A 25,741-nucleotide genomic window follows, 5' to 3' on the forward strand; every position below is an offset into this window, starting at 1 on the left:
CTGCTCCTATGTACAAGAATATAACTACTATAATACTACCCCCTATGTACAAGAATATAACTACTATAATACTGCTCCTATGTACAAGAATATAACTACTATAATACTGCCCCCCTATGTACAAGAATATAACTACTATAATACTGCCCCCTATGTACAAGAATATAACTACTATAATACTGCCTACTATGTACAAGAATATAACTACTATAATACTGCCCCCTATGTACAAGAATATAACTACTATAATACTGCCCCTATGTACAAGAATATAACTACTATAATACTGCCCCCTATGTACAAGAAAATAACTACTATAATACTGCCTCCTATGTACCAGAATATAACTACTATAATACTGCCCCCTATGTACAAGAATATAACTACTATAATACTGCCTCCTATGTACAAGAATATAACTACTATAATACTGCCTCCTGTGTACAAGAATATAACTACTATAATACTGCTCCTATGTACAAGAATATAACTACTATAATACTGCCCCCTATGTACAAGAATATAACTACTATAATACTGCTCCTATGTACAAGAATATAACTACTATAATACTGCCCCCCTATGTACAAGAATATAACTACTATAATACTGCCCCCTGTGTACAAGAATATAACTACTATAATACTGCCCCCTATGTACAAGAATATAACTACTATAATACTGCCCCCTATGTACAAGAATATAACTACTATAATACTGCCCCCTATGTACAAGAATATAACTACTATAATACTGCCTCCTATGTACAAGAATATAACTACTATAATACTGCCCTCTATGTACAAGAATATAACTACTATAATACTGCCCTCTATGTACAAGAATATAACTACTATAATACTGCCCCCTATGTACAAGAATATAACTACTATAATACTGCTCCTATGTACAAGAATATAATTACTATAATACTGCCCCTATGTACAAGGATATAACTACTATAATACTGCTCCCTATGTACAGGGATATAACTACTATAATACTGCCGCCTATGTACAAGAATATAACTACTATAATACTGCCTCCTATGTACAAGAATATAACTACTATAATACTGCCCCCTATGTACAAGAATATAACTACTATAATACTGCCCCCTATGTACAAGAATATAACTACTATAATACTGCCCCTATATACAAGAATATAACTACTATAATACTGCCCCCTATGTACAAGAATATAACTACTATAATACTGCCCCCTATGTACAAGAATATAACTACTATAATACTGCCCCTATATACAAGAATATAACTACTATAATACTGCCCCCCTATGTACAAGAATATAACTACTATAATACTGCTCCTATGTACAAGAATATAACTACTATAATACTGCTCCTATATACAAGAATATAACTACTATAATACTGCCCCCCTATGTACAAGAATATAACTACTATAATACTGCCCCCTATGTACAAGAATATAACTACTATAATACTGCTCCTGTGTACAAGAATATAACTACTATAATACTGCCTCCTATGTACAAGAATATAACTACTATAATACTGCCCCCTATGTACAAGAATATAACTACTATAATACTGCCCCCTATGTACAAGAATATAATTACTACAATACTGCCTCCTATGTACAAGAATATAACTACTATAATACTGCCCCTATGTGCAAGAATATAACTACTATAATACTGCTCCTATGTACAAGAATATAACTACTATAATACTGCCCCCTATGTACAAGACTATAACTACTATAATACTGCCCCCTATGTACAAGAATATAACTACTATAATACTGACCCCTATGTACAAGAAAATAACTACTATAATACTGCTCCTATGTACAAGAAAATAACTACTATAATACTGCCCCCTATGTACTAGAATATAACTACTATAATACTGCTCCTATGTACAAGAATATAACTACTATAATACTGCTCCAATGTACAAGAATATAACTACTATAATACTGCCTCCTATGTACAAGAATATAACTACTATAATACTGACCCCTATGTACAAGAAAATAACTACTATAATACTGCTCCTATGTACAAGAAAATAACTACTATAATACTGCCCCCTATGTACAAGAATATAACTACTATAATACTGCCCCCTATGTACAAGAATATAACTACTATAATACTGCTCCAATGTACAAGAATATAACTACTATAATACTGCCTCCTATGTACAAGAATATAACTACTATAATACTGCCCCCTATGTACAAGAATATAACTACTATAATACTGCCCCTGCGTACAAGAATATAACTACTATAATACTGCCGCCTATGTACAAGAATATAACTACTATAATACTGCCCCCTATGTACAAGAATATAACTACTATAATACTTTCCCCTATGTACAAGAATATAACTACTATAATACTGCCTCCTATGTACAAGAATATAACTACTATAATACTGCCCCCTATGTACAAGAATATAACTACTATAATACTGCCCCTGCGTACAAGAATATAACTACTATAATACTGCCGCCTATGTACAAGAATATAACTACTATAATACTGCCCCCTATGTACAAGAATATAACTACTATAATACTTTCCCCTATGTACAAGAATATAACTACTATAATACTGCCTCCTATGTACAAGAATATAACTACTATAATACTGCCCCCTATGTACAAGAATATAACTACTATAATACTGCCCCTGCGTACAAGAATATAACTACTATAATACTGCCCCTGCGTACAAGAATATAACTACTATAACACTGCCTCCTATGTACAAGAATATAACTACTATAATACTGCCCCCTATGTACAAGACTATAACTGCTATAATACTGCTCCTATGTACAAGACTATAACTGCTATAATACTGCTCCTATGTACAAGAATATAACTACTATAATACTGCCCCCTATGTACAAGATTATAACTACTATAATACTGCCTCCTATGTACCAGAATATAACTACTATAATACTGCCTCCTATGTACAAGAATATAACTACTATAATACTGCCTCCTGTGTACAAGAATATAACTACTATAATACTGCCCCCTATGTACAAGAATATAACTACTATAATACTGCCCCTATGTACAAGAATATAACTACTATAATACTGCCCCCTATGTACAAGAATATAACTACTATAATACTGCCTCCTATGTACAAGAATATAACTACTATAATACTGCCCCCTATGTACAAGAATATAACTACTATAATACTGCCTCCTATGTACAAGAATATAACTACTATAATACTGCCTCCTGTGTACAGGAATATAACTACTATAATACTGCTCCTATGTACAAGAATATAACTACTATAATACTGCTCCTATGTACAAGAATATAACTACTATAATACTGCTCCTATGTACAAGAATATAACTACTATAATACCGCCCTCTATGTACAAGAATATAACTACTATAATACTGCCTCCTATGTAAAAGAATATAACTACTATAATACTGCCTCTTATGTACAAGAATATAACTACTATAATACTGCCCCCTATGTACAAAAATATAACTACTATAATACTGCCTCCTATGTACAAGAATATAACTACTATAATACTGCCCCCTATGTACAAGAATATAACTACTATAATACTGCCTCCTATGTACAAGAATATAACTACTATAATACTGCCTCCTGTGTACAGGAATATAACTACTATAATACTGCTCCTATGTACAAGAATATAACTACTATAATACTGCTCCTATGTACAAGAATATAACTACTATAATACTGCTCCTATGTACAAGAATATAACTACTATAATACCGCCCTCTATGTACAAGAATATAACTACTATAATACTGCCTCCTATGTAAAAGAATATAACTACTATAATACTGCCTCTTATGTACAAGAATATAACTACTATAATACTGCCCCCTATGTACAAAAATATAACTACTATAATACTGCCTCCTATGTACAAGAATATAACTACTATAATACTGCTCTCTATGTACAAGAATATAACTACTATAATACTGCCTCCTATGTACAAGAATATAACTACTATAATACTGCCTCCTATGTACAAGAATATAACTACTATAATACTGCCTCCTATGTACAAGAATATAACTACTATAATACTGCCCCCTATGTACAAGAATATGACTACTATAATACTGCCCCCTATGTACAAGAATATAACTACTATAATACTGCCCTCTATGTACAAGAATATAACTACTATAATACTGCCTCCTATGTACAAGAATATAACTACTATAATACTGCCCCCTATGTACAAGAATATAACTACTATAATACTGCCCCCATGTACAAGAATATAACTACTATAATACTGCCCCCTATGTACAAGAATATAACTACTATAATACTGCCTCCTATGTACAAGAATATAACTACTATAATACTGCCCCCTATGTACAAGAATATAACTACTATAATACTGCCTCCTATGTACAAGAATATAACTACTATAATACTGCCTCCTGTGTACAGGAATATAACTACTATAATACTGCTCCTATGTACAAGAATAGAACTACTATAATACTGCCCCTATGTACAAGAATATAACTACTATAATACTGCTCCTATGTACAAGAATATAACTACTATAATACTGCTCCTATGTACAAGAATATAACTACTATAATACCGCCCTCTATGTACAAGAATATAACTACTATAATACTGCCTCCTATGTAAAAGAATATAACTACTATAATACTGCCCCCTATGTACAAGAATATAACTACTATAATACTGCCCCCTATGTACAAGAATATAACTACTATAATACTGCCTCTTATGTACAAGAATATAACTACTATAATACTGCCCCCTATGTACAAGAATATAACTACTATAATACTGCTCCTATGTACAAGAATATAACTACTATAATACTGCCCCTATGTACAAGAATATAACTACTATAATACTGCTCCTATGTACAAGAATATAACTACTATAATACTGCTCCTATGTACAAGAATATAACTACTATAATACCGCCCTCTATGTACAAGAATATAACTACTATAATACTGCCTCCTATGTAAAAGAATATAACTACTATAATACTGCCCCCTATGTACAAGAATATAACTACTATAATACTGCCCCCTATGTACAAGAATATAACTACTATAATACTGCCTCTTATGTACAAGAATATAACTACTATAATACTGCCCCCTATGTACAAGAATATAACTACTATAATACTGCCTCTTATGTACAAGAATATAACTACTATAATACTGCCTCTTATGTACAAGAATATAACTACTATAATACTGCCTCCTATGTACAAGAATATAACTACTATAATACTGCTCCTATGTACAAGAATATAACTACTATAATACTGCCCCCTATGTACAAGAATATAACTACTATAATACTGCTCTACTTTTCTCTACTTGCTGTGAAGCACCTTGAAGTAGCACCGAGGCAATCGCTTAGCCTCTTCCATTCTCTACACAGACCAATCCGTGTCTGTGTGACTCACATGTACAACTCCTCAGACTAGACTTCCAAAGACTCTTGCAAGACTCCCTCACATTGCATCCTTGCAAACACACATATATATGTATGACACACAACATGATAAATACAATTGTGCGAGACAAACAAATAGCATTCATGGAGGGGCCCCACTAACTCTGGGCCACTACACCTGTATCACATCTTGTATCCAAATTAGAGGCACCCTAGCATTGTACTAGAACCTGCATACCCATCTGTATCAAATCTTGTATCCAAGCTAGAGGTGGTACAACAGAGTACAAGAGCCTCCATGCTCGCCTGTATCACATCTTGTATCCAGGCTTGAGGCGGTACAACAGGGTACAAGAGCCTCCATGCTCGCCTGTATCACATCTTGTATCCAGGCTTGAGGCGGTACAACAGGGTACAAGAGCCTCCATGCCCGCCTGTATCACATCTTGTATCCAAGCTAGAGGCAGTTCAACAGGGTACTAGAGCCTCTATGCCAATCTGTATCACATCTTGTATCTAAGCTAGAGGCAGTACAACAGGGTACTAGAGCCTCCATGCCCTCCCGTATCACATCTAGTACCCAAGCTAGAGGTGGTACAACAACGTACTAGAGCCTCCATGCCCACCTGTATCACATCTTGTATCCAAGCTAAAGGCAGTACAACAGGACACTAGAGCCTCCATGCCCGCCTGTATCACATCTAGTACCCAAGCTACAGGCGGTACAACAGGGTACTAGAGCGTCCTTGCCCGCCTGTATCACATCTTGTATCCAAGCTAGAGGTGGAACAACAGGGTACTAAAGCCTTTATGCCCCAATATCACATCTTGTATCCAAGCTAGAGGCGGTACAACAGGGTACTAGAGCCTCCATGCCAACCCATATCACATCTTGTATCTAAGCTAGAGGCGGCACAACAGGGTACTAAAGCCTTTATGCCCCAATATCACATCTTGTATCCAAGCTAGAGGCGGTACAACAGGGTACTAGAGCCTCCATGCCAACCCATATCACATCTTGTATCTAAGCTAGAGGCGGCACAACAGGGTACTAGAGCCTCCATGCCCATCTGTATCACATCTTGTATCCAAGCTAGAGGCGGTACAACAGGGTACTAGAGCCTCCATGCCTGCCTGTATCACATCTTGTATCCAAGCTAGAGGCAGTAACATAGGGTACCAAAGCCTTTATGCCCCCATATCACATCTAGTACCCAAGCTAGAGGTGGTACAACAAGGTACTAGAGCCTCCATGCTCACCCGTATCACATCTTGCATCCAAGCTAGAGGAGGTACAACAGGGTACTAGAGCCTCCATGCCCACCCATGTCACATCTTGTATCCAAGCTAGAGGCGGTACAACAGGGTACTAGAGCCTCCATGCCCACCTGTATCACATCTTGTATCCAAGCTAGAGGCAGTAACATAGGGTACCAAAGCCTTTATGCCCCCATATCACATCTTGCATCCAAGCTAGAGGAGGTACAACAGGGTACTAGAGCCTCCATGCCCGTCTGTATCACATCTTGTATCCAAGCTAGAGGCGGTACAACAGGGTACTAGAGCCTCCATGCCTGCCTGTATCACATCTTGTATCCAAGCTAGAGGCAGTAACATAGGGTACCAAAGCCTTTATGCCCCCATATCACATCTAGTACCCAAGCTAGAGGTGGTACAACAAGGTACTAGAGCCTCCATGCTCACCCGTATCACATCTTGCATCCAAGCTAGAGGAGGTACAACAGGGTACTAGAGCCTCCATGCCCCCATATCACATCTTGTATCCAAGCTAGAGGCGGTACAACAGGGTACTAGAGCCTCCATGCCCACCCGTATCACATCATGTATCCAAGCTAGAGGCGGTACAACAGGGTACTAGAGCCTCCATGCTCACCCGTATCACATCTTGTATCCAAGCTATAGGCGGTACAACTAGGCACTAGAGCCTCATGCCTGCATGTATCACATCTTGTATCCAAGGTAGAGGCGGTACAACAGGGTACTAGAGCCTCCATGTCCATCCGTATCACATCTTGTATCCAAGCTAGAGGCGGTACAATAGGGTACTAGAGCATCCATGCCCGCCTGTATCACATCTTGTATCCAAGCTAGAGGCAGTAATACATGGTACTAGGGCCTTTATGCCCCCATATCACATCTTGCATCGAAGTTAGAGGTGGTACAACAGGGTACTAGAGCCTCCATGCCCACCTGTATCACATCTTGTATCCAAGCTAGAGGCGGTACAACAGGGTACTAGAGCCTCCATGTCTGCCGTATCACATGTTTTATCCAAGCTAGAGGCGGTACAAAGGGGTACTTGAGCCTTCATGCCCGACCGTATCACATCCAGTACCCAAGCTAGAGGCGGTACAACAGGGTACTAGAGCCCCCATGCCCACCTGTATCACATCTTGTATCCAAGCTAGAGGCAGTACAACAGGGTACTAGAGGGTAGAATCACACATAGAAAGTGTCCTTCCACCCAACAACTCTTTCTGGGGACGGACTGTTTTTGACAATGAGTGTAAACTTGCTTTTCCTGTAATAACTATTGCTGCTATGGGAAGACTACTTGCTATAATACTAACAAACGGCGCCCAGATAATACCGCCAAACAGCGCTCATATAATAGAGCTCTGCAGTGGATGTCATTCAGAGTTCTACATAGAAAGGCCATAGTAGACATATTTTGCCAACTATACAGTGCAATAACAGCCCTGCAGGAAGATAACATACATAGTCCCCGCTATGTACTTGCTGTAATCTGGCAAAGTATTGCCAAGATCCCCCAATCAGCTGTCTGCTCCCCCCTGCGCTCGCTCTCATACGTGACCCCTGTATCTGCGCACTTGTTCCCTCCGTATGAAGGCAGCTTGTTTTTTTAGGATTTTTAGGAGGAATTGATGAAATAAATTAAAAAAAATAATATTTCCACTTTTCATGCCAAGATGGAAAATCTGCTCGGCGGCAGGTCAGGGGTCAGCAGCTGCGGTCTGTCGCTTTGGCGCAGGCATTGGGAGACTGAACAGTAACCCGGTAGTGGAGTGTCAGCTTTGCGGCTATCATAACCTTTGGTTTGGGGTGACTATTCCTTGCGGCCGCCGTCCCCGCTCATTCTGCGCAGTCACCGACCACATGGTTAATATTTCTTAAAGGGCTCAACACCTCAAATTACACAAATCAGCTGTTAACAGGGAACAAGAGCTGCAGCTATAAAAGTTATCAGCCACTGTTCTTACAGGGCACTTATCACCTTACCTTAAGATAAGTAATAAAGGTGTAATCACTGGGGGAGCCGCTAAACTAGAACAGGTATTTCACTTTCTCTCTTTTTTCCTGTCAGTGAACGGAATCCATCACATCTTGAAAACCATCCTTAATCGTGTCCTGCTGACACAGGCTTGCCCGGTCTATCAGATCCGTTTCTTCTAATTAGCCATGCAGTTGTAGGACCAGCACTGATTGTTTTAACCTCTGGGTGTAAATAATGGATGTTTCCATTCACTGACAGCAAGCAGAATTCTTGAAACAGGTGTAGAATTAAAACATGAAGTATCCCTTTAATGATCAACCTATTTTTACATTGAGGACCAAGCCATAAGGTATTCACATATGAGGGCTTGTGCCATTATTCTGACCACCAGCTCATATGCTGAGTACCCACCATGTGCCGCACAGATAGCAGCTAGGCAGGCCGGCAGTGACTCAATAGGCTGCAGGTAGGTTGTCTTACATGTCTGGAGCCATGCTGACTGCATCCCACAGTTGCTGGAGGGTGCGTGGGGGGATCCATAGAGTAAACACGACAATCCAGGTGGTCCTACAGATGCTCAATTGGGTTCAAGTCTAGGTAATTAGGGGGCAGAGAAGTACTTGGAGGTGACATGTTGCATTGGAAGATCCCATCTGCCCAGGGAGACATGTTTGGGTATATGTGACCTGCAAGGGTGGATTCATGACCAAGTAGGTTCAAAGTGCCTTCCACATGGAGGAGCGGGCACAGCCGATCCATGCCACCAGTATGTGTCTCTCAAGGAACCTGCAGAGGTGATCGTTCAGCCTAGGATAGTACACTGCATTACTAATGTATTGCATTCTACTAAGCCTATAACAGAGGCGGGGTTTAATATGCTGAGTTACATAGCAGACATTGAGGCCTTTGTCAGGCTTCCGGCTGCCATGGGAACCCGTTGGTACCTTGTGATCTTACCGCGGGGTAACAGAAAGAGCCTCCTGCCTCAGTCATCTGCTTACATGCTGCAGTTGCTACTGATTGTGGCATTTAAGGAGTTAGAGCAGGAGCCCGGCTGTCAGTAGTCAGCCAAGCCACCGCCTTAGAAAGATGTATGTTCAGGACTAAAGCCGGTTAGTGAGGTCAGTTCAAAAACGTATGGGCCGTCATGGAGTAATATATATATATATCTGCGTCTGTGTCTCCTCAGCTGCCTGGAGGAATGTGCCATTGGGAAGTACGGACGGGACTGTAAGGAGACGTGCGACTGTGTCAATGCCGTCCGCTGTTACCACGTTGATGGGGCCTGTTTATGTGAGGCTGGCTACTTTGGCTCCACATGTGAGGAAAGAATGTGCTCAGACACCAGCTACGGGCTACAGTGCCACTTGGCTTGTCAGTGCGATGCCCAACACACCAAGAGGTAAGTTAAAGGGATCTGATGCCATATTTGCCCCTATGGAGTAAACAAGGCGTACGACTCCTTTAGATAGTGCTGGGGTGAGGGGGTTTACTTCTATATATTACCCTGGGTGCACCGGAAAACTTTCTGCATGCTTGCAGTAGTCATAGGGAGACAGGAGTGCCCTCTACTGGTCATATGCAGGTCATTGGCCAATCACATGGCTAAAAACAATGCCATCCGTGTCACCTTGTTCCTGTCCTACAGCTGCCACCCAATGACCGGCGAATGCACATGTAAAACCGGCTGGGCCGGCCTGACCTGCAATGAGACCTGCCCCCATGGCTACTATGGAACCAACTGTCAGGAGCCATGTTTATGCCTCAATGGTGGATCCTGCGACAGCGAGACCGGGCAATGCCACTGTGCCCCAGGCTTTACGGTAAGTCTTATCTGCTGCACCTTATAGGGCACACGGAAGGGGTAGTCCAAAGTGTGGACCCTCCTCCACCTCTGAGTGACGCGGCCTATAGTGGACCTAATGACACAACAATTTTTGGGGGATTTTCATCTCCGCTTTTCAAAAGTCATAACTTTTTTTTATTTTTCCATTGATATATCCGTATGAGGGCTTGTTTTTTGTGTGGCGAGCTGTAGTTTTTATTAGCACTCTTTTAGGTACATATATTGTATTGTAAAAAATTTCTGAATTTTTTCGAGGGCGGAGAGAAAAAAACATCAATTTTGCGACAGTTTTTTTTCCTATTTTTAACAGCATTCAGTATAAATAACATAATAACTTTTTTCTGTGAGCTAATAAAATCCGTGGGATCGGTGGGGCTTGTTTTCTGCGTGAGAAGTTGTAGTTTTTATTCGTTCCATCTTGGGATACATATGACCTTTTTGATTTTTTTTATTGCTTTTTTATAGGCAGAATGAACAGGGAAAAATAGCTTTTTGGCTCCTTTTTGCTTTTTTTTACCAGCATTTGCTGTGTGGAATAAATAGTGTGTTCAATGTATTCTACAGGTCATTATAGGTGCGACAATGCCAAATGTGACTCTTAAAGAAAAATTTTAACAAAAAAAGAGGGAAAAGTGTACAAAAAAAAGGTTTTTTTTTTAACATTTTTTATTTCCCTGTAGGGGACTTGAACCTGCGATGTTATGATTGCTCTACATCCATTATCACTTATCATTGCAATCACAGGTTATGACAGATGCTATTGACTGGCATCCAGCTGCCACGGCAAACTGTCGCCCTCCGCCATTACATGGTGGCCTACCTGGTGTACCTGGTAATACCGCAATCAAAAGTAACTATGGCATGTAAGGGATTAACAGTGTTCTCACCAATCCCTGCTGTTGTAGTTGGAGGCTGGCTGTCAGTCACAGTCACGTCCTGCTGAGGATGGCGCGGGCTCTACGTCCTTTCAGGGCAACCCATTCTCACTCAAGATGTACATATGCACCCTGGAGTAGGAAGGGGTTAAACCAGCATGTTAGTTCCTGCAGCCTGAGAGCTAACTGAATGAAAGCAAAAATCTTGAATGCAGCTCTGGTTGTGATTGGAGTATGAGCCGGGGGTTAGAACTGTTAGCACAATAACTGTGCCCCTTTTATCTGTATACTGACTGCTATTTCGTTACATTGTATCAGGGGAGTCACTGTTCGCACTTCTGTCCTGATGAAGGCTTCGGAGATGGCTGTTCCCAGACTTGCACATGTATAAACCACCTGGCATGCTCCCCTATAGATGGCACCTGTGTGTGTAAAGAAGGTAAGTGCCCACCAGGAGGGTTGTAGACAAAGTCCGGCACATTTATAAAGTGGGGCCCCAAATTCTAAGCTATTCTACCAATAGTCGTATTCTGTCAGCATCCATGTAAGCTCTGACTGTGGGTTCTTAGACCCTGTTCACACAGCGGATTTAGCCGTGGCTTTGATGCAGAATCCGTATGGCACCCAGGCCGATTCCGCCTTGAATCTGCGTCATAATAGGTTAAGGCCTCCTTCCCACGGATGGATTGCCGCCGTGTAATACGCGGCGAAAAACCGCCGCGTTGCCCGCAGCTATTAGGTTCTATTGAACCTAACAACTCAATGCTCATGGTGCGGAATTTTATCGCGGAATTCCGCACCGTGAAATCTCCCGTCCTCACCCGCGGCATGCTCTATTTGCCGCGGGTGTACGCGCGGCCAGCTTCCATTGCAGTCAATGGAAGCCATCCGTTTACGTTATCTTCCGCTGTAACACAGCAGAAGATAGCGTGAAATCACCCCTCCGCCTACCGCTGCCGCGTCATATGACGCTGTGGTGTCTTGTGACGTGGCCGGCGTGTCACATGACGCTGTGGCGCGTCACGCCGCAGCGTCATGCGGGACCCAGGACGCCGGATCCGCTGGTAAGTATGGGGTCTCTAGGGTGCGCCGTGACGGGCTTCGCCGCGGAATATTCCGTGTGCAGCCGGCCTAAATGAGAATTTATGTCGTAAATTTGGGAGCACCTGGAACAAAGCGGATCCGTATTTTTAAATATTGCTGTCAATGCAAATAAAAGCAGATGGAAAGCTAAAGGCTGGGTTCACACAGTGCGGATGTGCCACGGTTTGCCATTGCATATCCGCACTTCGGCAAAACCGCTGTGTTTCCAGTGCAATGCAGCACAAATGACTTTTGGAAAAAAGCTGTTCTCACAGGACGTTTTTTTCTGCACTGCCGCACTTCCGCAGCGCTTTTTTGTCCATAGACCTCTATGGACGCAGCAAAATCCGTACCAAAATACGCTGCAAAAAGTAAAAAAGCGCTGTGGAAAAAAACACTTGCGGATTTTTCCGCAAGAAAATCCGCAAGCCAAAATTAACCTTTGAAGCGGTTTTGCCGCAGAAGCAGTTCTTCTGCGGCAAAACCGCAACAAAAAAACTGCGGCAAATCCGCCCTGTGTGAACCCAGCCTAAACATCTGCTTCCGTTTATATCTCCGTCTTCTTTCTGTTTCGCTGCTGCCACAACGGAGCAGATAGACGGAAACAAAAACCGCCAGTGTGAAATCTGTCAAAAACACAGATTTCTGCTTCCCATTGAAATCTGCATCACGAAGACCTGATGTGGCGGCCGGTATGAATATACCCTTCGGCCAGTGATAGATAAGGTATATTTACATGGGACGACTGGCAGATGCACAAGCGCCCGACAGCCGCCCCGCAGACTATCGCCTCTGAGATTTCACACTGGAGCAATAGTCGTACAGAGAATGGAAGCGGAGGTCGGAGATCTGTTCCCGCCGCCCGCCATCATAGATCAATGACTGCCTGTTTACACTGTTGGAATATAGTGTACAACTTCTATTACATGATTTACAGGGCAGAGAGACAAAACACATCAATTCTGCCATTGTTTAGGTTTGTTAAGGCGTTAATCATGTAGCATTAGGCCGGCTGCACACAGCCGTGACGGGCTCCGCTGCGACGGCGCCCCCCAGGAGACCCCAAACTTACCTGCGGATTCGGCGTCCTCGCTCCCGCATGACGCTTCCCTGCCCACCTCCACCGCGTCATGTGACACGCCCACCATGTCACATGACGCGGCAGCGGTGGGCGGGGAAGCGTTTTCACGCTATCTTACGCTGTGCTACAGCGGAAGATAGCGTGAATGGACAGCTTCCATTGACTGCAATGGAAGCCGTCCGTGCGTACACCCGCAGCAAATAGAGCATGCCGCGGGTGACAACGGGAGATTTCACGGGGCGGAATTCCGCAGTGGAATTCCGCACCGTGAGCACTGAGCTATTGGGTTCAATAGAACCTAATAGCTGCGGGCAACATAGCGGATTTCCGCCGCGAATTACGCGCCGGAAATCCGTTCGCGGGAAGGAGGCCTTAATGACGATACATTTTTTTCTGTTGGCTGTTATGATTAGGACAATACAAAAATTATATATACTTTTTTAGGTTTTTCAACTTTTACATAATAAAAACCCCTTTTTTAATTTATTTTTTTACATTGCTGCATTCAAAGTTTCATAATTTTTATAGTCTTCCATGTGAGGGCTTGCTTTTTGCATGACTATTTATAAATACTATCTTTTATCACCTCTTTGCAGTTTTTTTGTGAGGCGAAATGAGCAAAAAAGCTTTTTAGCTCCCTTATACTATTTTTTGTAGCATTTGCCGAGCAGGATAAAATGTATTGTACGGGTTGTTGTGGATGCCACAATACCAAACATGAGGGGGGGGGGGGTAAAACATTGTTCTACATTTTTTCTCTGTAACAAAAAGGGAAAAGTGCACAGAAAACTTTTTCTTACTATTTTTTTACCTGTTTTTTTTTTCTACTTTTATTTTATTTGTTTTCTACATTTTTTATGTCCCTGTAGGGGACTTGAACCTGCGATGCATGATTGCACTGATAATACATTGCAGTACTTCTGTACTGCCATGCATTATTGCAATTTCTAGCAAATATAGGCCATGGCAGACTTGGACGCCATTGTTTGGCATCTGGTTGCCATGGCATCCCATCGGCGTTCTGTAATTACATCGGTTAGGTAAGTTTATGTCCATATGCAGAAGCCCCTTCTCATCCAGGACATAAACTTACATCCTGTGGCAGGAAGGGGTTAGAAAACATGATCAGATCCCGAATCAGTCTACTGCAAACTGCTCAGGTCTTTCTTGCAGTGACAAATACCTGCTGGCTGCTGTGGGTGCAATTCCCCTGGCAGGCTGGTTCACTGTTCCCTCTGTGACGCCACCCAGCTGTGTGCGCCCTGCGTATTGAGACTGGTCAGGTGGCGACATGGGGCACACAGCTGGACTGGAGGAGGCAGAGCCGTGCGGTGTCGGCACAGACAGTGACTGAATGACGTCACCCTCGTCGCACACCTGTGCTGATCTATGCGGGTACGTGCCCGCTGTTGGCTTCCACTGACATAGTCTGTGCATGCTTACTTTTAGCAGCGGACTGCCCAACCACTCAGGACAGGCAGCATACAGCTGCATAGCAGTAGTAGCAGTGGAACTGAAGAAAGGGGGCGCTCTTGAGATGCCCAGTTTGCCCCTCCCTGACACTGGTTCTGCCAGGCCCGCCCTCCACACCGCTGAGAATAAAGCCTGCCATAGAGGTCTCTGATAACAAAGTGGAAGGAGGGCGCTAATGTTTTCAGTGCAGATGGGTAGTTGTTAAAGGCGTTGTCCTCCTGGGGAAGCACCCTTCACTGAGGTAGCTCCCCCAAAACTGATGCTCAGACCATGTTGTATGGGAAATACAGTATTATCTGTTGCTTATTGAAGTCAATGCTCTTTATTCCAGGTTGGCAGAAAGGGGACTGCTCCGTGCCGTGTCCTGCGGGCAACTGGGGCTTCAACTGTAACAGGAGCTGTGACTGCACCAACAGTGCGTCCTGCAGCCCCGTCACCGGGCACTGCACCTGTACTCATGGGTGGTACGGGGAGAAGTGTGAGCTGCCCTGCAAGGTACATATCAGATTCTAGCGCCACTCATCCTGTCCGTTATGCAGCACATCCTCAGAGCCAATAAATGGAGGGGCCGTATTAGTGCCCCCTTAGTCCGGGATGTGGACTTCCTCAAATCCTCCAATGTAGAATACAGGATAATGTGAAAAAGCAGCACAGATTGGAATCGTCAGAAGCTTGACAAAGACCGTAATAGCGGTCGAAACGTCGCTTGTCCTGCACGTCGTGTCAGTGGAACTGCCAATAAAGATGTTACTTTGATCTACAAGAAACTTTCTGAAGATTTCTATCTGTGCTGCTTTTTCGCATTATCCAGTACTCATCCTGTCCGTGTCCTGACACAATCTACACGGATACACAGTGCCCCCATAGCAGTGTCAGGAACAGTACACCCATCCGTAACAGTGCCAGGCATAGTGCCCCCATAGCAGTGTCAGGAACAGTACACCCACCTATAACAGTGCCAGGCATAAGTGCCCCTTCATAGTAGTGTCAGACACAGTACACACATCCGTAACAGTGCCAGGCATAGTGCCCCCATAGTAGTGTCAGACGCAGTACACACATCCGTAACAGTGCCAGGCATAGTGCCCCCATAGCAGTGTCAGCAACAGTACACCCATCTATAACAGTGTCAGGCATAGTGCCCCTTCATAGTAGTATCAGGAACAGTACACACATCCGTAACAGTGCCAGGCATAGTGCCCCCATAGCAGTGTCAGGAACAGTACACCCATCTATAACAATGCCAGGCATAGTGCTCCTTCATAGTAGTGTCAATCACAGTACACCCATCTATAACAGTGCCAGGCATAGTGCTCCCATAGCAGTGTCAGGAACAGTACACCCATCCATAACAGTGCCAGGCATATTGCCCCCATAGCACTGTCAGAAACAGTACACCCAATCTGTTACAGTGCCAAGCATAGTGCCCCTTCATAGTAGTATCAGGAACAGTACACCCATCCGTAACGGTGTCAGGCATAGTGCCCCTTCATAGTAGTATCAGGAACAGTACACCCATCCATAACAGTGCCAGGCATAGTGCCCCCATAGCACTGTCAGGAACAGTACACCCATCCGTAACGGTGCCAGGCATATTGCCCCCATAGCACTGTCAGGAACAGTACACCCATCTGTTACAGTGCCAAGCATAGTGCCCCTTCATAGTAGTATCAGGAACAGTACACCCATCTGTAACAGTGCCAGGCATAGTGCCCCTTCATAATAGTGTCAGACACAGTGCTTCCATAACATTGTCAGGCAGATCGCCTTTATAAAAGTGTCACAGTAGCTTCATAAGAGCGGAGGTTACCATCCCCATTACCATGTCAGACACAATACAGCCATAACGGTGTCAGGCACTGAGCACCTAGAAGGCTGCGTTCACACATCGTTGATTAGTTGCAGATTTTTGTGCAAATCTGTGACAGATTTCACCCCTTCAGTTTGAATTCAATTGAAATGGGGGAATCTTCGGCAGATCTGCATCAAAATCTGGAGCAAATTGTCTTTGTGTGAACGCACCCTGTGTCAGGCGCAGTACACCTATAACAGTGTTACACACAGTGCCCCCATAATAGTAACATAGACACTATACACCCTAGAGTGTCAGGCGTAGTGCCCCTTCATAGCAATGTCAGGCACAGTACACCCATAATAGTAATGCCACCATGACAGTATGAGACACAGTACACCCATAATAGTAATAGGAACAGTGCCACCATAACAGTGCCAAACATACTGACCCTATAAGAAACAGTAACAATTCTTAAAAAAGCAGACTTCTAAAAATACCCCAAAGAGGAACAGATGGATTAGAATCGAAAATAAGGATTGTCCATCCAAGTGAGACTGATACACGATTATCTGCTCCTCTGCACACAGGCTGGAAACTTCGGTCCTGGATGTAGCCAGAAGTGTGAGTGTAAAAATGCTGATGGCTGTGATCCTGTCACCGGGAAGTGCAAATGCCTACCAGGATGGAAAGGTGAGGGTATGGATGATAGATAGATAGATAGATAGATAGATAGATAGATAGATAGATAGATAGATAGATAGATAGATAGATAGATAGATAGATAGATAGATAGATAGATAGATAGATAGATAGATATGAGGCTGAAGCCTCAAGTGTAATGGCCACAAGTCTGGAGAGTAATCAAGAATGAACCAGAAGTCCGCAACGGGAGGTCTCAGTTTGCAGTACAAATGGATGAAGCGTAGTCAGAGAGGAAGCCAGAAGTCAGTATCAGTTGGTCTTGCAGAAGTAGCGGAGAACCAGGCAACATGGAGCTTGACCAAACAGTGCTGTGCCGCAGATTAATTCCACACTGGTGCAGTGGTAGGGTCAGGCTTTTATAACGAGCCTCATCAGGGACAGAGGCAGGGTCAGGGCCACGAGGCAGGAACTAAATAACCAGGATCATGCAACAAGGCTGATAGTAATGCAAGTGTACTGCCCACAGACTGGATGGCTTAGTAGTGAGAGCCACGGACTGGAGAGCAGGAGGTTCCCGATTCCTGACAGATACACATGAGGTCTTATCTAAACTTTCTTCAGCTTATTTATTCATTTTTTTAGGTGATCATTGTGAAAAGACCTGTAAGGAAGGCTCCTGGGGGCGGAGCTGTAATATGTCTTGTACTTGTAAAAATGGGGCATCCTGCTCTGCGGAGGACGGATCCTGCACCTGCGCCTCGGGGTACGATGGCAGCAACTGCGAAAACAGTAAGAAAATCACTTACGCTATGCTCAGTGTCTTTCCCTGCTGAGTAATTCACTTATAACCCTTCCTTCTGTCTCAGGCTGCCCTCCTGGACGCTATGGGAAGAAATGTACCTTCTATTGTAAATGTGCCAACCACTCCACGTGTGACCCGGTGGACGGATCCTGTGAATGCTCTCCTGGCTGGAAAGGCAACGACTGTTCTGAGTGTAAGTTCAAACGGGGTAATCGACTTTGGGCCTTCACTATTTAGGGACCCACACGTCACATAAACTGTCTAATCTGCCCCTGTGGAGATGTTTTGCAATATTAGTACCGTACAGGTATTATATAAGTCATGTATGATATGGATGCCCTTATGTATTGGCAGTGTATGGCGACTGTACCACAGTGTGTCACTTCCTGATTTAGATTTGCTCTCCTCTTGAGGGGATCATTAAGGGGTCCCCTGGTTTTCAACCTTAAACTTCTTTTTGAGGGGTCTGGCCTTTGATGCAGGGAATCTCCAGGTTGCTTCCTCAGGAGTGCAGTGACAGCTGTGCAGCATCCGAGGAGCTGGCCCACAGCCGAGGAGACAGCAGGGTAGGGAAAGTCCTTGTCACGGGGCTCTACCATCTCCTCTCTCCTGGGGGTAGCTCTTGACCCAACCACATTACCGCTGGGGGAGATCACAGGGTAGTAACCGGGAGGATTCTCGGGGGATTTGGATAATCCACAGTCCAAGTTATCTGTGAAGTTTCTCTCCCGGCAAACTGTCTTCACCGGCAAACACTCACTTGCCCTCAGTACTCAGCAGAAGTACTGAGGATTCCTGGGTTGAATGGGCCCAGGCTGAGCATCGGGCAATCGCTCGGCTTCCTCCATGCTCCATACATAGACTGATCTCCACAGTGTCTGCGGGGCTCACTGACTTGACTCTTGGCTAGACTAGACCAGAATGACTTGCATTGCATTCTTGCAAATACATATACAAAGCATGATCACATGGTCACAAATGATACACTGAATAGGATACATTTTGCAGACAGGACAGAACATCCCAGAGATTAACCCTTTCAACCTTGCAACCATTCAATACACATAAATCAAATGCATGCCACAGACAAGACACTGACAAGACATTGACACGAGACAGACATAAAAAATTATGGAGGGGCCCTACTAACTCTGGACCACTACAGCTGGCTCAGGTGGGCCGAAGGCACCAGAGGGTGATACCAGGGGGACAGGCAAGGATAAAGTCAGAAAAACAAGCAGTGGTCAGGACAAGCAATTTTCAGTCAATATGGTTAATAGGCAGGAGGTTAGGGCAGCTGGGGTTCAGGCAAGATATAGTCATTATAACAAGTCGAGGTCAACAGAAGAAGAGAGTTTGGGAAAGCTGGGTATTCAAACAGAGGGTCAAAACTGAGAGTCAAGCTGGTTACAGATACACTATCACAAACCACTAGAAACGCATTACTCGTGCACCCTCCAGTGGGGGAGGGTGCTTTAAATAACCTGGTAAGCTTCTTAATAGGGGACTGTAAATGCAGCAAGTGTGGACCCCCTGTGCCACTGACCTATTCGACTTTGGGCTACTCCTGAAGGCTGCTATAAAGGGTCCCCTGGTTTTCACCCTTAAACCTCTTTTTGAGGGATCTGGCCTTCGCTGCAGAAAATCTCCAGATCGTTTTTCAGGAGTAGTCTCATTGCAGTGACAGCTGACACATTGTATCAAAGGGACAGGCAAGGGCATAGTACAACAGGTAAGGTCAGGACAGGTATTCAGCATGGTAATGTGGCAGGAGGTCAGGGCAGGGAGCAATCTGGCAAAACGTAGTCAAGAATCAAGCTGAGGTTGGGACATGCAGTATTTGGGAAAGCTGGGTATAGCCAAGAGCCAAATGAGTGTCAGTAAATACTGGAACACCTTCATTTCGATCATTAGGAATCTCATTGCTCAGGCACCCTCCAGTGGGAAAGAGAGGTGTGGCTTAAATATACTGGGAAACATCTAGATACGATGGGGACAGGAAAGCTTAGTGCGCAGACTGGTCTTTTAAAGGGTTTTTTCAGGCAATTAATACTGATGACCTATCCTCAGGACCCCGACCAATTAGCTGTTCCGGCACCCGCTGTCAGTGCCATAACACGCAGGATACTAAATGGAAGCACATAGCTCCAACCCCTGTGTAGTGGCCGGTGCTGGTAATTGCAGGCACAGCTCTCATTGATTTTAAAACAGCTATGCCTGTAAAAACCAGCATCGGCCACCACACAGGGGTTGGAGCCATCTGCGTCCGCTCTGTACCCTGTGTGTTTTGCCAATGACAGTGGATGCCATAACAGCTGATCGGTCGGGGTCCCGAGTGGCAGACTCCAGCCGGCCAGCTATTGATCACCTGCCCTCTCAATAGGTCATCTATAGCACTTGCCTGGATAACCCTTTAAGAGGCTGGCCAAGCACGCAGGCGCACCCTAGAGGTAGAGGAGAGAGCTGGGGAAAGTATGTGGTGTCTGCCAAGCAGAAGATGCAAAGACCGGCAGTAGGTGGAGATTAGAGAGGTGGCCGGCGGCCATAACACTGGTATTCTGTGAGCACTATTTGGTACTGTATGGTGGTATTATTTCAGTAGTATTATGAGAGTATGGATCCCTATTGTTGGTGTCTCCCATCAATATGTTGCCCACGTCCCCCGCAGACCTCGATCATACCCTATGTGGACAGAAACACACTGAATGTTGTCCTACTTTGTTGTCCTCTCAGCCTGTTCTCCGGGATCTTGGGGGAAGGATTGTGCCAGTTCCTGTTATTGTCAATATGGAGGACACTGCAGCGCTATAGATGGGAAGTGTGACTGCCTACCAGGATGGACCGGAAAGACGTGCTCTGATGGTAAGGCAGCTCTATGTTTATGTATAGGGTGTCCATTGGACACTATTGACAAGTGATAGTCAAGAACATCGAGAAATGTCAGCTCCACTAGCTACGAGGATGCAGATATTCAATGCATGTAAGGTTAGGTGGGCACTACCTGTATGGGCGAGTTGGGCGCAACTCGCATACGACGGCACAGGGACACAAGTCCGCCTGAATTTCTTAGAGGAACAGGACATGTGATGAGTTTTTTCATGCATACCATCCATCTGTGCAAAAAGACATCAATGTGCATATCCTCATAGGCCATAATGGGCGCTGTTCATAGACTATGGAACAATACCTCTGCAGCGCCACCTATTGGAAGGCAGCATTCCTACAGGTCAATATTCAACCCTTTATACAAGTCTTTATAACAATGACTGGGAATTAAAAGCCAAGCCAGAATCCATACACAGACAGCTGTTTTGAGGTTTTTGACCCTCATCAGTGTGCAGTAGGATCCTGGCTTGGCTAGTAAGAGGCCTGTCACGTGGGTCGGGAAGGGTATCATCTCTCCTTAAGGAGAGCTAATAGATGATGTGTGGGGAGACTTATAAGGCCGTCCATGCTCCTCTGGGAAATATATGCAAATAAGGAAGGTGGAACATAACATACATAGTAACATAGTATGTTAGGATGAATGAAGACAATGTCCATCTAGTTCAGCCTGTTTCAATCAAATACCTCTACAGCGGCATTCCTGCAAGTCAGTGTCAGACTCTTTATACAAGCTTTATAACAATGATTGAGAATTGAAAATAAAGCCAGCATATCATACACAGACAGCTGTTTCGGGGTTTTTTTTACCCTCATCAGTGTGCAGTAGGTTTCTGGCTTAAGGGGTCTATAGATGTGGGACAGGAAAGCAAGAGGCTTATAGGCATGGGTCAGGAATAACACAGACAACATACCGCCTAAAATACTCTAGTGTGTGTGGGGGGCCTAAGGCATAGTAAATACATGTTGCATTGAGTCATTTTCATGGTACTTTGTATTTCAGCTTGTCCTCTAGGACTGTGGGGTAAGGATTGCGCCAATACCTGTTCTTGCCAAAATGGAGGCCAATGTAACGCCATTGATGGGACTTGTACCTGCCGGGCCGGGTGGTACGGGAAAACGTGTTCTGAAGGTAAGACCAATGACTTGTGGGACTTTTTTTGTTCGTTTTACCTGATGATGTCCTCTTCTCGGTTTCATCACAGATCCACCTGTTCCTGGGCCACTCTTCATATGTCCAAGATGGCTTCAGCAATTCTTAGATTACCCGATGCACACTGAGTAATAGTGAGACATTACATGCTGCTCTCATTGGCCAGTGATGCTCATGTGAGCAGTGCTGGCCAATCAAGAAGCAGCATGCACTATTTGACTAATGATGCACCATGTGCATCAAGCAGTGAGAGGACTGCCACGGCCATGTTGGAAGAATGAAGAGGGTCCCCAGGAACAGGTGGATCAGTGGCAGAACCAGGAAAAGGATGGCAGCAGATATTATAACTCCCCTCTCTCTGGTCCCTGAACAGGTTTTGTCTCAGGACTGGAGAGTCGCTTTAATAAGTCTATTTCCTATATGGGACAACCAAGGAGTTCTCCAACTAGGAAGATAAACGGTGACTTCCCCGGTGGGCCCTGAGTCAAGCTCGAACCCCAACCCCCCACACAAATGGCGTATGGTGCTGTACACTCACTGCAGTATACACTGATATGCAGAGTACAGCATCTTAGGCAGCTAATAACTGGTGACCCCTAGCCACCCCAATCCGTCACCGTCTCCAACAACTGAAACCGGAGACTCAAAGATACCAGACATTAGATTTTTCACCTGTCCGATACTTTGTCTACCCCCTAAGAGGTAATCAGCGCCAGCGGGACTCCAGCAACTGCTTTTCGACCAGCTCTAGTTTATACCTTGCTGGATCTGGATGTGAATGTTGATGGGGTAGTCGGAGGGGACCGCACTCTCGAGGACCTAGTCACCTGCCCACAAATAGTAAGGTTTGCCATTAGTAGATGGTGTCGTTTTTCAGCAGATCACTCTGAATAAAACACTGTATTGCGCCAGGTTCAGGGACTGAGGGGGCGGAGCATGGCATAGAGATTCAAAGAGCACCATGCTCCGCCCCATGGACACTTAAATAGGCATAACACAGAGTATCCATTTGGTCTGCAGTTCTCCTTTAAGAAATTGGCACCAAAATATAATGGGATGGCAGGCGGTGGCTTCACAGTGTTTCTCACGCTGATCTCACAATAATATCTGGACGTTCCATTTATACCCTTTATGATTAAATATAGTAAGACCGCCGACGTGGGAACGCATAAAACTGTACTAATGTGTCATTTAACTATACGTAATATCTCTGCGATGTGGTTTGTAATGTACAATGTGTTCTGCTATGTGCAGTCTGCCCCCTGGGGATGTATGGAGAGAACTGCATGAACAGATGCAGATGCCAAAATGGAGCAGAATGTGATCACATGACTGGGAAGTGCTCCTGTCTGCCGGGATACAACGGACCCTACTGTGATAATCGTAAGTGTTGGCGGCAGGGTCGGGTAATTGTCAACAATTACTACTTAACTCATTTATTCAAATATGTGTATTGTATTGGTCTTAGTCTACAGTATTAGTGTATGAAAATGGGTTTTCAAAGCAGACAACCCCTTTAACCCCTTCACATCCGAGGATGTACATTTAATACGGTGTGGACTCGGAAGCCAAGCCTGCTCCATACACAGCTGGTGTTGGCTGTCTTTGACAACCGACACCGTGTCACAACAGCCGACATTGGAGTTCATGCCAGTTGTGGCTGCTTACCCTTTAAATGGCCCAGTCAGCAATTGGAAGTCTTAAATGAATCTATGCGACAAGATCGTGGGATGCTGTTTGGGTGTCATGGCAGCCTGTGGCCTATTTCTGCCTATTAAGACATGCCTGTGGCCTGACCTAATAGAATTCTAGCAAAAATATCATATACTGCAATACTGAAGTATTGCAGTTTATGGTATAAACAATGAAACAATCGCAAGTTTAAGTCCGCTATGTGGACTAAAAATAGGCTACACTTTAGTTTAAAAAATTTTTTAAGTACTTCAGTACATTATACGGTACATGAAATAGTATCATTGAAAATAAAACTTGTCCCACAAAAGACAAGCCCCCTGACGGCTACGTCAACGGAAAAATAAAGTTATAACTTTTTGGAAGTGGGGAGCAAAAGTAAAAAAAAAAAAACTGGACACGTCCTTAAGGGATTAACTACGTAATGTAATAATATGTTCTATATTCTTCACCAACAGGGTGCCCTCCTAGGACCTACGGGCTCAAATGCTACCAAGTCTGTGACTGTCTCCACAATTCCACCTGTGACCATGTGACCGGTCATTGCCAATGTGAGGATGGTTGGTCTGGGGCACGATGTGAAAAAGGTATTAGGTAGATGATGTCATTTGTCTATACATTGAATAACCCCATTATTAGAGACCCAGCGCTCTCACGATTGGTGCTCCCCTGTATGGAAATTAGTGCCGTGACCCCGGAGTGCCGCATACAATCATGTGGCAAGTTTTCCGTGGATCAGTTTCAGTGTGAATCCACATTAGATGGGAAATTCCCACGATCTAAGCGGCTTCCAACGAGGCCGGGTCTTCCGTGCTGGACTAGCCAGGGCTTTACTGCCAACCACGTGGGTTTATTTTCATGTAGTAGTGTGGAAAGTATATCAAGAATGGTGTGATCGAGGAAAACATCCAGCGAAAGTGTATCCTGTGGACAGACGATAGGGGTCAGAGTAGGATGTCAGGAATCATTCTGACAAATGGGAGGTGCAGAAGTCAAGAGCAGCACCAGAACGCTGGTGCTCCAACTAACACATAATACATATGAGCAGCAGTTAACCAATTCCAGTGCCATTGCTAAAAGAAACAGAAAGGCGAGCGCAAAACTTGTATCACTGAGCATCGGGAAAACATCACCTGATCAGATGGATCCGGATTTCTGTTGTCCTGCACTGATGGGAGATCAGAATTTGGCACAAGCAGCCTGAATTGATGACCCCTTCCTACCAGGCTGGTGTAGGGGGTGTAATGGTGTGGGGAAGGTTTTCTTGGTGCACCCGGGGTACATTGTTACCTTGAGAAGGACACTGTGATTAATTGCTCTGGTTCTAAAGGCCAATGGGAATCCATTGGGCTGCTAGTTGGGGGCTCTAATAAGGTGGCCATTCAGTGTAGGTCAGTAGATCTGCAGATCAAGCATCACCATGTCCTTCATTAGTCTAATCTCTCCCATGTCATGGAGGAGGGATGATGAAAAATCTCAAAAATTCTTCAGAAGACCGAGGATGTGGATTGAGGCCCTGAGCACCAGGGACCAGCACAGGGATGTGTCACGGGGAACTTTTTCTCCATAGTACGTGGAGCAGCTGCATCTTCTACACCCCTTATATCTTGACCACCGCTGGAGAGTACTATTAGACGATGAGAGCGGACGAGTCACTTGTGTTT

The 25,741-nt window shown here is 44.1% G+C and overlaps 1 protein-coding gene across 1 annotated transcript in view; it reads left to right on the top strand.

Moving 5' to 3' along the window:
• Positions 1-25,741, top strand: part of PEAR1 (platelet endothelial aggregation receptor 1) — a 118,889-nt gene that overhangs the window by 85,832 nt on the left and 7,316 nt on the right. Inside the window, exons 9-19 of the mRNA XM_066609149.1 lie at positions 9,942-10,154; positions 10,401-10,575; positions 11,792-11,912; positions 15,442-15,605; positions 17,493-17,595; positions 18,190-18,336; positions 18,414-18,542; positions 21,083-21,211; positions 22,236-22,364; positions 23,640-23,768; positions 24,536-24,664. Coding sequence (XP_066465246.1) covers positions 9,942-10,154; positions 10,401-10,575; positions 11,792-11,912; positions 15,442-15,605; positions 17,493-17,595; positions 18,190-18,336; positions 18,414-18,542; positions 21,083-21,211; positions 22,236-22,364; positions 23,640-23,768; positions 24,536-24,664 — 1,568 coding nt within the window. The remainder of the gene's footprint in view (positions 1-9,941; positions 10,155-10,400; positions 10,576-11,791; positions 11,913-15,441; positions 15,606-17,492; positions 17,596-18,189; positions 18,337-18,413; positions 18,543-21,082; positions 21,212-22,235; positions 22,365-23,639; positions 23,769-24,535; positions 24,665-25,741) is intronic.

Source organism: Eleutherodactylus coqui, chromosome 6 (assembly GCF_035609145.1).
Source record: "Eleutherodactylus coqui strain aEleCoq1 chromosome 6, aEleCoq1.hap1, whole genome shotgun sequence".
In the NCBI taxonomy this organism is placed as follows: domain Eukaryota; kingdom Metazoa; phylum Chordata; class Amphibia; order Anura; family Eleutherodactylidae; genus Eleutherodactylus; species Eleutherodactylus coqui.